This window comes from Nerophis lumbriciformis, linkage group LG28 (genome assembly GCF_033978685.3).
Source record: "Nerophis lumbriciformis linkage group LG28, RoL_Nlum_v2.1, whole genome shotgun sequence".
Lineage (NCBI taxonomy): Eukaryota > Metazoa > Chordata > Actinopteri > Syngnathiformes > Syngnathidae > Nerophis > Nerophis lumbriciformis.
In genome coordinates, this window is record NC_084575.2 from 22,230,567 (window position 1) to 22,249,279 (window position 18,713).

At 38.4% G+C, this 18,713-nt stretch overlaps 1 protein-coding gene across 1 annotated transcript; it reads left to right on the plus strand.

Annotated features, from left to right (window-relative positions):
• The first annotated feature begins 14,161 nt into the window (after positions 1-14,161).
• Positions 14,162-16,083, plus strand: LOC133570983 (red-sensitive opsin). The gene is made up of 6 exons (XM_061923887.2): positions 14,162-14,326; positions 14,675-14,971; positions 15,045-15,213; positions 15,288-15,453; positions 15,523-15,762; positions 15,842-16,083. The coding sequence occupies exons 1-6, from the start codon at positions 14,218-14,220 to the stop codon at positions 15,938-15,940; spliced, it is 1,080 nt and encodes a 359-aa protein (XP_061779871.2). The 5' UTR covers positions 14,162-14,217; the 3' UTR covers positions 15,941-16,083.
• Positions 16,084-18,713: the final 2,630 nt, after the last annotated feature.

Sequence of the window (18,713 nt, forward strand, 5' to 3'; positions counted from 1 at the left end):
AGACAGGAAGTGATAGGAAAACACCGAACAGGCAGGTGCGGCGTGGCTCAGATGGTAGAGTGGTCATCCAGCGACTTGAGGATTCCTGGTTCGAATCGAGCTCCCGCCATCCTAGTCACGGTCTTCGTGTCCTTGGACAAGACACTTCAGCCGCCTAACTCCCAGTGCCCCTCGCACTGATGTTTAGGGTGCTGCAACAGACTTATTCTTCTGTCTACCCCTGTTTGGGCGGGTTGTACTGAAAAACAAATTGCCACCCGGGGACGAATAAAGTTTCAAAAAAAAAAATAAATAAATAAATAAAATAGTCCAAACAGTCATGTGGAATGATGACAAAAAGTTTTTGGCATATATATATATATATATATATATATATATATATATATTCATCCTACACATTTGGCGTCCACAAACTTGGTGGAGCATGTAAATATAGCAACAAGTTATCTACTATTAACTACAACCAAGACCACTTTTATGGAGTTTTACATCATTGGGATATGTTGCCAGATTATAAATGATTCAAATAATAATTGCCAAGTTCCAAATTGAAACATTTTACTCACCAACCAGGTTGAAAAAGCGAGTAATTTGGTCATCACCATTGTGGTCATTTTCTATCGCTTATCCTGATCAGGATTAGGTGAGATGAAGCCAAACCCAGCTGATTTTGCCACGACAGACTGGTTTCACCCTCAATCACAATAAGGGTTTTCCATTCATGTCTTTCCAGATGATTATTACCTGATGTAAAATGAACATGTGCAAAGGTGGCTTCAGTTCACTTCACACCAGTGTAATAAATCACCCATGAAAACCATTCATACAGCACGTTTTGAAGATAGTCGCGAACAAATCTGAGTTCTGCTAGTAGTGAACTTTTACTGAACATGGATAGTTCAGAACTAGCGGAATTCCAGACCTGCCCTCGAAACATTGCATTGGAGTTGCAGTTAGATCAACACACCTTGGATTCTTGGCAAATGAATCAAAGCATACAGCCTTCTTCTTATAGCAAAAATGCAAAAAAAAAAAACACAGACAAGTCGATTCCAACCCTCTGAAGTTCCTGATGATCTTCTCACTGCATGTGAAGTCCTCACTCTTCAATGGGCACTCATCTAATAAGCCAGACGTCCACCTGTGCAAGAAGTGAAGTTCTGAAAAAAAAACAAAAAAAACAACCAACAACATAATAAACGGATTAATAAACCACGCCAGCAGCTCCAGTTAACCTCTGACCTTACCGGCCTTTCCGGAGAGATTAAAGTGTCAGACGTAATAAATCTGGGCTAATCTATTATGTGGGGAGACCTGAGTTGTCCGTATAATCTGCTTTAGTCAGCTTACTGGGTCAACCACATTTTTGAAAACGTTTATCTCTATCTCCAGGAGAAGCAACGACGAGATGGGGTGGTAAAATGATAAAGAACACCCTGTAAATGTAACACATTCTTAAGGGGGTCAGTTCTACCTGAGCCCACAGAGAAAACAAGAAGAAATGTCCAATTTGGAGGTTGCTTAAGGGGACCTTAAAAAGTAATAGGAAGCATACGCTAACATCCATCTATCCATCCATTTTTCTACCGCTTGTCCCTCTCGGGGCCACAGAGGGTACTGGAGCCTATCTCAGCTGCATTTGTGCGGAAGGCGGCGTACACCTTGGACAACAATCAATTATAAAAAAAGCTTTGTATTTTTTTTAATTTGTTTAATGAGGTGGCAGAGGGGTTAGTGCATCTGCCTCACAATACGAAGGTCCTGAGTAGTATTGGGTTCAATCCCGGGCTCGGGATCTTTCTGTGTGGAGTTTGCATGTCCTCCCCGTGACTGCGTGGGTTCCCTCCGGGTACTCCGGCTTCCTCCCACCTCCAAAGACATGCACCTGGGGATAAGTTGATTGGCAACACTAAATTGGCCCTAGTGTGTGAATGTGAGTGTGAATGTTGTCTGTCTATCTGTGTTGGCCCTGCAATGAGGTGGCGACTTGTCCAGGGTGTACCCCGCCTTCCGCCCGATTGTAGCTGAGATAGGCTCCAGCGCCCCCCGCGACTCCAAAGGGAATAAGCGGTAGAAAATGGATGGATGGATGGAGTTTAATTAATAAGAAGTCATGACTATGAGCGTTGCACCTAGGTGAAGGAGGTCGGGTTACACTGTGGGTGATGTGGTCCGTGTGTGTGTGTGTTGTGTGTGGCGGGTATAGCAAAGTGTTGAGAGAGATGGCTCAAAGAAGAGGGAGAAAGAGAGCAAAAGGCCCATAGAAGATGAGAGAAGCTCTCAAAGGTTTTGCGATAGTTTAAAACAAAAAAAGACAGACATCGTGGTCAATGTTCCCTCTAAGGTGCGCGCCTGTGCAATTGCGCACTGCTCAAGCGTCCTCTGCGCACGGCAAATCTATGCCACGCAGAAAATCAAAAAAAAAAAAAAACGCATAACAATTTTCGACACACGGACACGTCAGAGAAAACAGTTTTCGTCATCATTGTTCAAATATTGTAACGTCTGTCGAGACGCTTTGAGGGCATGAATTCCATCGATCACTTTACTGAGCAAAATTCTTTATTGTCGGCCATAAACCATACTTGCCAACCCTCCCGAATTTTCCGGTAGACTCACGAAATTCAGCGCCTCTCCCGAAAACCTCCCGGGACAAATATTCTCCCGAAAATCTCCCGGTTTTCAGCCGGAGCTGGAGGCCACGCCCCCTCCAGCTCCATGCAGACCTGAGTGAGGACAGCCTTTTTTCATGACGGGAGGACAACAGGGTGACAAGAACTAAATCATCCAGACTAGAGATAAATTGTATTATTATGTTTATCTTACCTACAAATAGATATATTTGTTGATTAAAAAAAAAAACTAAATACATTTTTACTATATTTTGCTCAAAACATCAAAATTAATTGTATTTTTATTTGTATTTTTTCTGACTCCTTATTACATTCAGCCATAGAATTATACATTTCAATAAACATGTTTGAAATAATTAATTTTAAATGATCATAGTAATTCATTTCAAATGACCATATCTAATTATTAAAATAATTGCTTGTTTATCAACAACTTTAGCATTTTATTCATTACATTTTGAAGCTCTCAGAAGCCAAGTTATGTTATATTCATTAAGATTTATTTATGCAAGTTTGAAGTATCAATTATCTAAACACAGTTGTGTTTGCATATTTTCAGGATGTGTATATATATATGTATGTATATACAGTATATATATATGTGTGTGTATGGAATGCTTGACTTGGTGAATTCTAGCTGTCAATATACTCCTCCCCTTTTAACCACGCCCCCCACCCCCACCTCCCGAAATCGGAGGTCTCAAGGTTGGCAAGTATGCATAAACACATCACCAAAACATTAGTAAAAAAAAAATTGTTTAGCAAAACTGGTCATTTTCTGCAGTACAAACCAGACCAAAAGCAACTTTGTTATATCAACAGCAGCCGCTCGCTCTTTCTCACTTGCGCCAACACATGCACATATGGCACTTAGCCAGTGATGCGTTCACAGCCACACAAAAAGTCGGACATCTCCAACACCATACATAAAGTGTAATTCCAGGTCGTTACACTATGATTTACCAATCAAATGTGTGCTTATTCTAGTGTAATTTTTTAGGAATCTTAATTTATAAATATTAATCATGAAATGCTGTTAGTATATTAAATAAATACTAATAAAAATATATTTTTTACAAACAGGAAGTTGCAGGAATGTACATATGATCCCCTGCTTACATCTCATTGTGCAACATGTGAATGTTTTAATGGGAACTAAATGCAATGTCTGAAAGGGGTACAAATTACTTCCAAAGCAGGACCTCCACCCAGAGAAACAATACAAGTACACAGTTCATGAAAAACAATATTTTTTGTTATTGTCATTGTAAGTGGGCCTAAACACTTATATTAGAAAATAACCTCATGGAAATGACTGCTGTCATTTGATTATAATAATAAGAGAATGTTGTCTGTCTATCTGTGTTGGCCCTGCGATGAGGTGGGGACTTGTCCAGGGTGTACCCCGCCTTCCGCCCGAATGCAGCTGAGATAGGCTCCAGCACCCCCCGTGACCCCGAAAGGGACAAGCGGTAGAAAAAGGAAGGATGGATGGAGATTTAACTTGTTATTTAGTCAGGTTTGGGACAGGTGTGCTGCTGGTGTAGCCACAGTGTGCACGTCTGATGTTGCTCACATGGGCTCCACTGAATGCTAAGGGAGTTTTTGCATTTGCTCACACACATGAAAAATTAGAGGGAACATTGATCGTGGTGATATGTTTGCACTGTCAAACAGAGCTGGCATTTTACAATAGCACTACATCAATGATGCATATAGAAAGCATTCTTGGTATTCAAGAGCAGCAAACAATATTTTTTAGGGCAAGACGACTTGGTGGAGTGACGGTAGGGCAGGTGGAGATGTGGCCGTGCGGATGGGCAGGGGGGTTGGGGGGGTTAGGTTTAGAGTTAGGGTTAGGGTTAGGGTTAGGTTAGGGTTAACCCTAACCCCTGACATTTTTCGACTGTCATTTGCAGTCTTCTTCAGAAGGGTCACCTGAATTTCATCAAATGTACCAAAAATACTGTCTGACTACAAGAAAATGTTAAACGTATATGAAGAAGAAGACATAATGAACCTTTTTGAGCAACACATGTTTCAAGTCAATTCCGATGTTCGGGGTGATGATTCAATTCAGAATCAGTTCTCGATTCAACATAATTCTCGATTCGAACCGATTCTCGCAATTTATTATTTGATATTAAGATGATAACAATACAACCTGTTAAAAAAAAGGTTATGGATTACAAAATATTATTTTGGCTGCTCATGTACAGTATATGTAAGCAGAGGATATGGCCTGAAAAATGTTATTAAACATATTTTTTTTTTAATTTGTGAAAAAAAACTTTGAAAATTACAAATTGTAATAAATAGGAATTTTGATTCGAGTGTGAATATTTTTTTTTAGCACCCCTACATATATATATATATATATATATATATATATATATATATATATATATATATATATATATATATATATATATATATATATATATATATATGTATATATATATATATATATATATATATATATATATATATATATATATATATATACATATATCATTTTTATTTGTTTATTTTTTTGTTTGCAAAAAAATAAAACTAAAGTCAAAATATCCAACACAGATTTCAGATTTTAAATTGGTTATTTATTTAGGTGTGTTCTGCTATTGGTTGGCGACTAGTCCAGGGTGTACCCAGCCTCTCGCTCGAAGTCAGCTGGTATAGGCTCCAGTTTACGTTTCCTGTTTTCGGCAGCAGTGGCTCTCGAGCGGCTGGGCTGGGGGCGGCCCAGTTTGGGGTCTCAGCTGCATGATCGGCCCGGGTGGTTTTCTCCCTCTTTGGTACAGCTGCGTGCAGTTGCCCTCTTGGGGCCATCCTCGCCACGGTCTGCTGCTATGTGGGGGTGTGGCACAAGGTTCATTGGGGTGTTTGGGCGGTTGGCGGGGTTGCCCCGAAATCCGGCGGGATGTCGCTTCTCTGCTGGGCCTTGCTGTTGGGTGCTCACGCCTCTGTGCCGTCTGCCCAACCCCATTGATAGAGCAAGAAATTCCACTAATCAACCCTGATAAGGCACACCTGTGAAGTGAAAACCATTTCAGGTGACTACCTTTAAAGCTCATCGAGAGAATGCCAAGAGTGTGCAAAACAGTAATCAGAGCAAAGGGTGGCTATTTTGAAGAAACTCGAATATAAAACATGTTTTCAGTTATTTCACATGTTTTTGTTAAGTACATAACTCCACATGTTTATTCATAGTTTTGATGCAGTGACAATCTAAAATGTAAGTAGTCATGAAAATAAAGAAAATACATCGAATAAGAAGGTGTGTCCAAACTTTTGACCTGTACTGTATATGTGTATGTACATAAATATGAATATATACATATGTATATACATATCAGTGACGTGCGGTGAGGTTGATGGCTGGTGAGGCACTGACTTCATCACAGTCAGATTTACAAACATATGAACCCTAAAGAGTATCTTATTCACCATTTGATTGGCAGCAGTTAACAGGTTATGTTTAAAAGCTCATACCAGCATTCTTCCCTGCTTGGCACTCAGCATCAAGGGTTGGAATTGGCGGTTAAATCACCAAAAATGATTCCCGGGCGCGGCGCCGCTGCTGCCCAGTGCTCCCCTCACCTCCCAGGGGGTGATGAAGGGGATGGGTCAAATGCAGAGGACACATTTCACCACACATAGTGTGTGTGTGACAACCATTGGTACTTTAACTTAACTTTACACATACAAACTGTAGCACACAAAAAAGCACATTTAATTAAAAAAAACGTTATTATGGTCTTACCTTTACTTATAAATGAAGTCCATGCGCTGCTCCTTTTGAACAAAAGCATCGATAACTTGTTTATTGAAGTCTTCCTTATCTTTCTTCAGTTTTAAAAGTCCCTCTGTCTCGATGGAGATCTTCCTTTAAGTATTACCTCCTCCTTTGATTGAAAGTCCAGTTTAGAAAATTGTTTTATTTTAGATATGTAATCCTCCATGTTAAAAGTCCAGGCAAGAGGAAAAAATAAACGATCGCTGCTAACTGTTGCTGCTTGTTGTCACTTCTTCTGCCGCCGAGTAGTCGCAGAAATGCTCCTTGGGATCATTACCGCCCTCTACCACCAGGAGGCGGGATTACTGCGAGCCTCACACAGTGCGTCTTCGCAGCAGTTTTATGATTGCTCAGCACAAGAAATACGTTACACACATACAGTTGTTGACAAAATACACTGTACATTATATACCTCAGCTAACTAAACTATGGAAATGTATAATATAATTCATATAGCAATACGGTCTCACTGCACAGCAGGCCAGCAGTTAGCCGAGTCATTGCGCAATCCATGGTGAGGCTCAACTCAGTGACGTGCCTCAACTGGCTGCTGACTCACCGTAAGTCTCTTCTCAGTATTTGAATGGCAAATGTGAAAAATCAGCGATTTTGAATAAAAAATAATCTAAAACTGGTGAAGTTAAATGGAAAATAACTTTATAGTATAATCACTGGATACATATAACAATTACATTTATTTTTTTTTATTTTTAAATGTTTTTTCTTTCCATGATGGCACGTGAGGCCCCGCCTCACCTGCCTCCAGTGACTGCATGTCACTGATACATATGTATATGAACATGTGACCATGTGCAAAGGTGGTGTGTATATATACATATATTTATATATATATATATATACTGTCTATATATATATATATATATATATATATATATATATATATATATATATATATATATATATATATATATATATATATATACTGTCTATATATATATATGAAGAAAAAAAATAACGAGACAGGCGGTAGAAAATAGATGGATGGATGGATGTATATATATATGTTATTCTTCCAGATACTATAAAAAAGTATTTTGTTTAAAAAATATATATATTTTGTACCCCTTTCCTTCATTTTTTGTCATTGTGACATACATTACCATTCATATAGTCCTTTATGGGTTGCTGCATATATCTTTAGTTTTTGCAAATATGTATGCACTCTTAGAAATAAGGGTTCCAAAAGGGTTCTTCTACAAGGGCTGAGGTTCTAACTGGAACCATTTGCTTCTGAAAAACCCTTTCCCAAAGAAAGGGTTTTTCAAGGGTTCTTGGTAACGCTAATGGTTCCAGTAAGAACCATTTTGATCCAGAGAACCCTTTAAAACCCCTTTTCTGAATAATTGGTTTAAAAGGGTTCTCACTAACACTAAGGGTTCCAGTAAGAACTATTTTGATCCAGAGAACCGTTTTTGGAAGAAAGAGTTCTTCAGGGATTGTTGAAAGCATGGGTAAGATCCTGTGTCACCAGGGACATACTTCCTGATAACATTTGCCAATAATGGTGCAAAATACATTTCCTTGTGACTACTGATACAAATACTTTTCATATACAATTTTTTTGTTTATTTTAAAGCAAACTCTTCTACCCCAGATCCTGTTGATCAAACTGTAACATAATTGCCCATCTTGGGATTTGAACACCTGCCACCCAGTCTAAAGTCACTGGCAATAGTGACTGAGCTAAACAGCTGGCTGCCTTCAGTCATCAGGTCCACCATACTAGTCTATTACCTTACACCTTCTGATCAGACATACAAATAATGGCAGTCCTATAACTGAAATGTTCTGTTACCAATTTATTTCCACAACCATTAATTATAAGAAAGCAAGATCTTCATCAGCAAATCTTGTTGACTCAGGCAAAGATTAGCTGTGACTGGGAGGACCATTTTTGACAACTGCTGTCTGGCTGGTGATTCTGTTTGAGAAATAGCTCAGTGATTTAGGAGCTGGTTCTTGGTGCCAAAGAACCTGGGTTCAAGCCCTGACAAAGGTGGTGATGACAGCTCATGAAAATGCCAGATGGTCTTTGTGAAGCAAACATATACATTTTAGAGTCTCGATAGACTAAACATCAGTTATTAACTTATGGAGCAAATTGAATCAATTAAAAAATCAAATTACCAATATCTCCATTCTGTCTGGATGCAATATGTGTATTTTCAGATTTTTGTCTTGATAACTGATATATTTACAGTGGTTTCAAATCTGCATGCACAACAGTGAATGGCTTAATCAATTTGTGAAGCCACTGTTGAATTGTCACTTGCCAATTAGCTCAGCATGATAGACCACAGTCTTTGGTTCTATTGTTGTGGATTTTAGCCTCAACTGGTGCAAAAGGAACTTTATAATTTCAACTGTCTTGCCTTCCTGTTCTCCTGTTTGTTGCTCAGAATTGCCTTAATTTGCCAAAAATCGCCCGGACCCGACCCATCACTGCACAGCAGTTATTATTGTGTTTATTTAGTTTAGTTACACTACTCCCTTCTTCAGGAGGAAATGACACACAGCAAAGAACTAGCAAGATGGTCCCTGCGGCAAGGATATAACCCCTCTTTCTGGGGCATCTAAGTGAGCTATATGACTCACTGGACAAAGGCTTTTGAAAGTTTGTTACAAGTCAGGTGATCTAGGGATACAGTTTGAAGTTGTGAGTTCAAGGCCTGGTTGATGCAGAGTGACCATGTTAATGCATACTGAGGTGATGTGTGGATTAGTGACAGACAATTTAAAAAATATTAAACACTTATTTTACAGACAATTTTACTCATGTATTTGTCTCCTCCTCATACTTTTCCATGATCGGCCTCATCCCATGGCTGCTGTATCCTGCTGACTGGCTTAGTCCAGTTGTGAAGCTGCACATAAGTTCATTGATAGACGGTCTTTGATGTCAGAGGCCAAGCCTTAACTGATGCAAAAAACACACCGTAATGCTGACTTTTAGGCTACTACATCAGGGTTTGTTGATGCTGGGAATTGAACCCTGATCTCCCAGGGGAAAGGGCAAGGTTTGGTGTGTTGGGCCAGGGAGCTGGCATGATGGTGGCTGTCATGTGTGAGTTAAGAGCTGGTTGCCCCATGGATTGCACCACATGGTCTGGTCTTCCCTGCCTACAAACCAGGTGTGACATACCAATAGTGATTACTGTGAACAGAACAGAACAAAGAAGAACAGGAGAGAGAACAGAAGAAACTTCCGAGAATCAAGGTGAGCTAAATATAATATCTAATTTCAGCATGCTTGACCCTAGCTGAGGACTTTTATGGTAAAAGGTGGACTAAGCATTTGTTTCTTGTTATGTTTTGTTTGTTTGCTTATTTGTTTGTTTTCTTGTAGAAAACAAACAAACAAATTGTATTGTGGTCAAACAATACAATACCTGACAAAGCTCTGCTGAGAGCTGCCATAACAAAATAGGTTACAATATGTCTGTACAATTAATCTTAAATCATCCTAAAAAGGTTATCGTAGTTGTTATTTTAATGAAACATTATAGTATAAATTGTCAATGTTAGAAGGAGCTTTAACATTGTCGGTAGCGGCAATGCGGTCGCCATCTAGCTCGTCTTTGGAGGGATGGATGGGCTGGTGAGCACCATGGATCTAATACATCCATGTTGAGCACACACTAATGTGCGGGTAGGAGGAGCAGGGAGACTGGGCTTGAGCTTGGTCTCCAACATAGTGGTAGCAGAAAGATAACACAAGACGAAGGTTACAGAGAGGATGATTCTTCCATATTATATAACTTTTTTTAAAACATGTACACCTCATCTTAATGGTTACCTCTTACTATATTGCTTGTCATTTTTCTTGAATGCATATAGGCTCAGGAGAGTGAAGAATGTAGAGAGGATGAAAGGAGCATTGAAGCTCATATCAATGAAATGTCTACAGAGATGCTTAAGGTACACCCAGATCTGAACTCTTTAAAGGAGAGAATGAGACGAACCTATGCATACCGAAAGACTTTCATGGCAACTGCCAAGGCAGAGGAAATCATTGAAAAGTTTCCCGCACTGAAGCTTCCTAAAATAGTTGGTATCTTCAAGCATTGAATTGACCATATTTAATTGTATGTGTATTATTTCATTTATGATCATCAAGTATTTTGAGATGACACTTTTTATCCCTCCTTACAGCTTCTGTGGGAGATGAAGGAGCAATTCCTTGTAGAAGCTGATTGCTAATGGTCACAGAGTTGGATCGAATGGCAACGAAGATGGTTCAAAGAGCATCTATGTGTGACCTAAAGGACTGCTGCCAAATCAATGCCTGCCTGGGTGATTCAGTAAGACGAGGCATCTAGGCCTATATGTGTATCTATAGGAGCCACAATCTATTTCTGAAAACTAAAAATATTACAGAATAATTTTATTTCCTCAGGACTCATTAGGGATGCAGCAATTCTACTGCTGCCTTCCATTTTCAGAGAGGACTCATCCTTTCTATACACTCTACTGGAGGTAAATACTGCATTTAAGGTCAAGATTTAGGAATTGGCATTATCCATATTATGGCAACATTGAGTCATTTTGCTGTTTTCACAGCAGGTTTTATTTACTGACATGTATCTGTTTTTATTGCATAGGAGCCAAGCGTGCCTACTCCAGCAATCATGCTCCATAACACACACGAGGGGAACCCTTTGCAGGCACAAAGGATAGTCCTATACCTGGATGGTATACAGGTTTTGACTGAGGACAGCAGCATGGACAAATCATATGCTATGAGTGCATTAATGTCACTCTATATTGTTTTTGCTGTCCAGTACCCAAAGGAACTGAGAAAAACTCTTATTTTCATTGAAAGATTTGTGTTGGGGATCAAGGACCACAGTGTTGTACCCATTTCAGTGAAGAGACTATACAACTGTGTCGGAAGTGGGGAGTAGTGAGTAGATGTGTTGCAGCATGGGATTTCATACTTTATGTTCTTGTTAATGGTCAAATTCCTGCTGCTGCCCTTTGTTTGTACATATTGATAAAAAAAAAAATCCCTTATTTAATACATATTTTGGACCAATACATTTTGTTTGATTTTGGCATAGTGACGTCTCTAGATTTCCATTATTGTTACAATACGTAACATTTTGAGTACTTGTTACATAACACTGAAAAGTATTTCAACATTATTTAAATCAATGTGAAAACTTTGTGGGATTCCCTCACTTTCTCATGATTCTGTTCCACTGTCACAATTAGTACATACAGTATGTACACTGATTCTTTTCATTGGACCATGCATTATTTTATTGTTTGTAGATAGCTTACAATAAGGCGCAGTAAGTGCACCTTGGATTGATTGAACTAAAACTATTTTGTGTCTCTTTCTGCCATGTCACCATTGCTGGAGATTTATTTACACAAATTCACCTACTGAGGACAGCATGATGTGTCTGGCCTGTCATGTTGCTGATTCCACTGGACCTATGCTGACTTTTGACCTGTTCTCCCCTGGGACCTACACAGCCTTTCCTGTTTTGTTGGACTATCTTTAAATAAATGTTTTTCTCATTAAAATGTTTTGAATGTTTGTTCAATGTCAACATGATAAATGACCACAACATACTATGAACTAAACTGATCTGTAGAATACAATATGGTTCTTTATAGAACCCTCAGAAGACAAGACGGTTATCGGTGAAAACCTTTGAAAAGGGATGTTTTTAGAACCCCCTGTGTCAGGTCTAGATGAAACCCTTGAAACATGAAATAGTTCTTAGTGGAACTCCCTGTGTGGGTTCTAGATGAAACCCTTGAAACATGAAAGGGTTCTTATTGGAACTCCCTGCATGGGTTCTAGATGAAACCCTTGACAAACGAAATGGTTCTTAGTGGAACTCCCTGTGTGGGTTCTAGATGAAACCCTTGAAACATGAAAGGGTTCTTATTGGAACTCCCTGCATGGGTTCTAGATGAAACCCTTGACAAACGAAATGGTTCTTAGTGGAACTCCCTGTGTGGGTTCTAGATGAAACCCTTGAAACATGAAAGGGTTCTTAGTGGAACTCCCTGCATGGGTTCTAGATGAAACCCTTGACAAACGAAATGGTTCTTAGTGGAACTCCCTGTGTGGGTTCTAGATGAAACCCTTGAAACATGAAAGGGTTCTTATTGGAACTCCCTGCATGGGTTCTAGATGAAACCCTTGACAAACGAAATGGTTCTTAGTGGAACTCCCTGTGTGGGTTCTAGATGAAACCCTTGAAACATCAAAGGGTTCTTAGTGGAACTCCCTGCGTGGGTTCTTTGTAGAACCTCTCATGGGGGGTTCTGGGTGGAACCTTACACACACAGTTCTAGGTATAACCCTTCATGTTGGGTTCTAGGTAGAACCCTCCAAAAGGGTTCCAGGTGGAACCTTTATAAAAAGGTTCTACCTGGAGCCAAAAAGGGTTCTCCTATGAGGATGAGCCGAAGAACCTTATATGGTTCTACTTAGCACTTTTATTTCTAAGAGTGTGCTGACACATCCAGAGGGAACACAAACCGTCACTTTCCTAAAAAACTCAACTTAATGCCAGGTATTTTGCATCACTTCATTTTCTTCTATTTCTCAGCCTGATGCTGCCAAAACTGCAATTTTTCCCGACTCTTATAGCTCATTCTGACCAATCTAAAGTGCTCAAAAGTGCCTTTGAGATCATCTGCTGGAACCAGCAACTCCCTGGGAGTACACAAGTAAATACAAGCTTTCACACGAGGAAAATCATTCCAAGAAAAGGCAAAGGCCAAACGCCTGTGTCAAGTCAGCATGTTTGAACAGCTCTTGGATTGCATTAAATTTCCAAGGTGTGCCTCATGTTGTCTTTTTTGACTGTTTAAATGTTAATACATTTATGCAATACAGTATGCAATGGTACCCACAAACATAATCTGAGTTTGTTTGTTTGTTTGTTTTATTATTTGTTGTATTGAATCAATAAGATCTTATCAATTATGTGTTTGGGTATCACAGAGGAACCACATTTCTAAGGAAGATCTGCTTTACAGAAACACCAACTTACTGGGGACACCCTGAACCATGAGGCTTTGAGCAGACAAAGCTGAAGAAGTCTGTTTCTCTGCTCCATTCCTATCAAAGTGTCTTCCCCGAGGATTGCTCCACATAAATCACGATACGTTAATCACCTTTACTGTGCCCTCTTCGTGAGGACGATGACGCGAGTGTAAAGGATCAAAGGGGGGTGTGCAATCCTGCTCCGAGTTTAACTCTATTTACGAGGGGATTATAGGTGTCTGCATTCCGTCACATGTCAACCACAAAAACTGTTATTATAACAGCAACGTATTTTGTTGCCATCTTCATTTTCATCACGAACTAACTGAATAACATTAAGTGTCATGTTTTTATCGCTATGATTATTGCCATGCTATTCTTGATCCGGATGTTGTATCAAAAATGCAGATTAAATGTTGTCCTATATTTATTTTTCATTGTTTTTTACTATGTGGTAGAACATTTATTGCACATTATAGTCAAAGATCTTTCACTTAATCCTCATCTCATCAGTGAGTGTACGGAAATCCGCTTTCGGACAAGATTATTATGGCATTTTGTGTCTTAAACCAATTAGCTGATGGTTTTAATTACATCTGAGGTTCATTGACTTCTGGATTGCAGCAAGAAAGCACCCAGGGACCGTAATTTGATTTTGACCTAATCCTGTCAGAGTTCTCGAAAGCAGAGGTATAAAAGCTAAAGTCAAGTGGTCGAAGTGATGATAGAGGTGTTGAGGTGCTCCTTGTGATATCATGGCGATGGCACAGGCTTGGGATAAACCAGTGTTTGCTGCCAGGCGATATCACGAAGATACAACAAGAGGATCGGCCTTCGCTTATACAAACAGCAATCATACCAGAGGTTTGGTTTTGTGTTTTCTATCATTTGGGCTTTTAATGACTCCTTATAACAAACATTATGGGAATAGTGCCAACAGAATTTTGAGTGTTTAATGTTTGCCTGGTGTGTTTACTATTCTTACTAATGCTAAAATACAAAAATAAATCTGAATTTAGTTTGCAGTTTGACCTGTATTCCATTGACTACTGGCTGTTGTGTACTAATATGCAACTAATGTGCAACCTACTAATAAAAGTCTCAATCAATCAATCAATCAATATACTTGAATTTAGAGACATGACAGTTCCAAACAGATCAGGTAAAGGCTTCGGGACTCTTAAATCCTATACTTTATTCTTTATTCCTCAGATCCCTTCGAAGGTCCTAACTACCACATTGCTCCTCGATGGGTTTACAATGCCTCCACCGTCTGGATGTTAATCGTGGTTGTCTTATCCGTATTCACCAACGGTCTCGTACTGGTGGCCACAGCAAAGTTTAAGAAACTCCGTCACCCTCTCAACTGGATTTTGGTCAATCTTGCTATCGCTGATCTGGGAGAAACCGTTTTTGCAAGCACTATTAGTGTTTGTAACCAGTTCTTTGGTTACTTTATTCTAGGACACCCAATGTGCATCTTCGAGGGCTACACAGTCTCAGTGTGTGGTAAGTGTTCCCAATTGTTATGAAAACATTCTCAAGGAAAACTAATTTATTGAGAACTATGCTTCTTACACAGGTATCACTGCTCTCTGGTCCCTGACTATCATTTCCTGGGAGAGATGGATTGTGGTTTGCAAACCCTTTGGAAATATTAAATTTGATGCCAAGTGGGCCACAGGTGGAATTGTGTTCTCCTGGGTCTGGTCAGCCGTTTGGTGTGCTCCTCCAATCTTTGGATGGAGCAGGTATGACATGTCCCTTCTCCGTCTGGTTTTATTTCTTCACTGGGCTGCAAAAACATATACCTTTCGTGCATCAGGTACTGGCCTCACGGGTTGAAGACTTCTTGCGGACCTGATGTGTTCAGCGGAAGTGAAGACCCCGGTGTTCAGTCCTACATGGTTGTTCTAATGACTACATGTTGCTTAATCCCTCTGGCTATCATCCTTCTTTGCTACCTGGCAGTGTGGTGGGCTATTCGAACTGTAAGTTTGTTTGATTGCTTGCGTATGCATCATGGATCTCTTTAAGTACGTCCATCTTTTTTGCCACAGGTTGCCATGCAGCAGAAGGAATCTGAGTCCACCCAGAAAGCAGAGAGAGAAGTATCCCGGATGGTTGTTGTCATGATTGTGGCATATGTGGTATGCTGGGGACCCTACACCTTTTTTGCATGCTTTGCTGCAGCCAATCCTGGATATGCTTTCCATCCTCTTGCTGCTGCCATGCCCGCTTACTTTGCCAAGAGCGCAACCATCTACAACCCAATCATCTATGTCTTCATGAATCGACAGGTTGAAACATCATAGTCATGGTCAACAATGACTGACTTTGTCCACCTTTCTGATCTACTTTTTTGTTTTCTCTCATCAGTTCCGCACATGCATCATGCAGCTCTTTGGCAAACAGGTAGACGATGGTTCGGAAGTATCCACATCGAAGACAGAGGTCTCCTCTGTGGCGCCAGCTTAAAGTCCATGCGCTATCTTTTGAGGTTCTGGGAGCCATCCTAATTTGTACACATTATTGTATTGTATTGCTTGCTTTTTGTCCCTTTTTTAGTAAATGTAGTTTTCTGGCAAACAAAAAACTCATTAAAAACAGAGAAAACAGCATTTGTTCTCTGATCTTTTCTCTATTTTAAATGTCAGCGTGTTGTACTGATGAACTTTCACTACTTGGGGAATTTGGGTGTAAAGAGAACAAAAAACGACTCACAATACAGCAGCATTAAACTATGTTCAACATTTCTTGCACATTATTAGGGGTGGAACTCTTACAACAACACAGGTTTCATATACTTTTCAAATTTTCTTGTTGTCAAACTATTTTTGGTATATTAGACGGAATTTTTACCTGACATTTTTTGACTGTCTTCTTCAGAAGGCTCACCTGAATTTCATCTAATATACCAAAAATACTGTCTGACTACAAGAAAATGTAAAACATATATGATGAAGAAAACATAATGAACCTTTCTGAGCAACAAAGGTTTCAATTAAATTCCGATTTTTGGGGTGGCGATTGAATTGCCGATTCTCGCAATTTATTATTTGGTATTAAGATAACAATAAAACCTGTTCAAAAAAGGTTATAGGTTATAAAATATTATTTTGGCTGCTCATGTATAATATGAGTAAGCAGCGGATATGGCCTGAAAAATGTCATTTAAAAAAATTACAAAACCTTTTTTTTTTAGCACCCCTACATATTCTATATATTTTTGGGGGTATTTTTTTTAACTCGCAGAGTTGTTTGCAAAAAACATAAAACTAAACTCAACACAGATTTTTAAAATTGGTTATTTATTTAGGTGTGTCCTGCTATTGGTTGCCGACTCTTCCAGAGTGTACCCAGCCTCTCGCTCGAAGTCAGCTGGTATAGGCCCTAATGAAGATAAACAGGATAGAAAATGGATAGATAGATGGATTTATTTAAGTGACTTTAATTAATTAAAAAGTAAAAGTTAAATAAATCCCTAATTAAAATCAAATCACTTTTCCTACCCACCATTCACAATTTTTTCCATGTACATTTTTATTTATTTTTATTTTTATTAGGAAACGAGCAGCAAAAATCTGTGAAGGCCCTATTGAAATCGCCCTGTTTATTATTATCTTCCCACTTCGATCGCATTTATGAGGACCTTAACATGCACAAAAAAGTTTTGGAGGCACAACTCAGAAGAAAAATTATATATTTTAGGAGGCCATTCATCCATCCATTTTCTACCGCTTGTCCCTCTTTGGGTCATGGGGGTGCTGGAGCCTATCCCAGCTGCATTTGGCCGGAAGACGGGGTACATGGAGAACGTAAAATTTCAAAATTGATTTACCAGCGCCCAGTTAAAAAATACAAAAAATTACGCCCTGCTACCAAATTCTCGTATCGTCACAAAAATCGATGGAGACATATCTCATGAGAGGACACACGTAAACGTCTCGAAAACGCATATTTGAAAAAAAAAAACAGGAAGTCTGTCATCTTGGCTTTCTGTTGGACATTTTTAGGTCAAAAACAGGGGTCATACTTTAACAACTCCACCAAGAGACTTTGAAAAAATGAGCCACAGTTAAAATGAAAGAGATAGGCAATGATACATGTATATATATATATATATATATATATATATATATATATATATATATATATATATATATATATATATATATATATATGTATGTATATATATATATATATATATATATATATATATATATATATATATATACATATATATATATATATATATATATATATATATATATATATATATATATATATATATATATATATATATATATATATATATATATATATACATATATATATATATATATATGGCCTGCGAATGCCTTGGGATCCCCCGGGAGGAGCTGGACAAAGTGGCTGGGGAGAGGGAAGTCTGGGCTTCTCTGCTTAGGCTCAAATAAGCGGAAGAAAATGGATGGATATATATATATATATATATATATATATATATATATATATATATATATATGTATATATATATATATATACATACATTTTCTACCGCGACCCGACCTCGGATAAGCGGAAGAAAATGGATGGATATATATATATATATATATATATATATATATATATATATATATATATATATATATATATATACATACATTTTCTACCGCTTGTCCTGTTCGGGGTCGCAGGGGTGCTGGGGCCTATCTGAGCTACAATCGGGCGGAAGGCGGGGTACACCCTGGACAAATCGCCACCTTATGGCTGGGCCAACACAGATAGACAGACATTCACACTCACATTCACACACTAGGGCCAATTTCGTGTTGCCAATCAACCTATATATATATGTATATATATATATGTATATTTATTTTTATTTTATTTTATTTATTTATTTATTTATTTTTTCATACTGTGTATGTATGTATACATATATATATATATATATATATATATATATATATATATATATATATATATATATACATACACAGTATGAAAACACACAAATAGATGTTTACATTTGATAAAAAAATAGGCTATATATTTTTTTACATACATACATTACATAATAAGAGAACAACCAATGATAGCATGAGTGAGACCAATAATACCAATCGTTAAACAAAGACATTAGGAAAAATTTTAAGTTTCCTTCGGGCCTCCTAAAAATGTCTCATTTTGTTTATGTGCTTGCAGTACTATTTGTTTTTGCTTTTATTTTGAAATAATACCGGATGTTACGCATGTAATTTTGCGC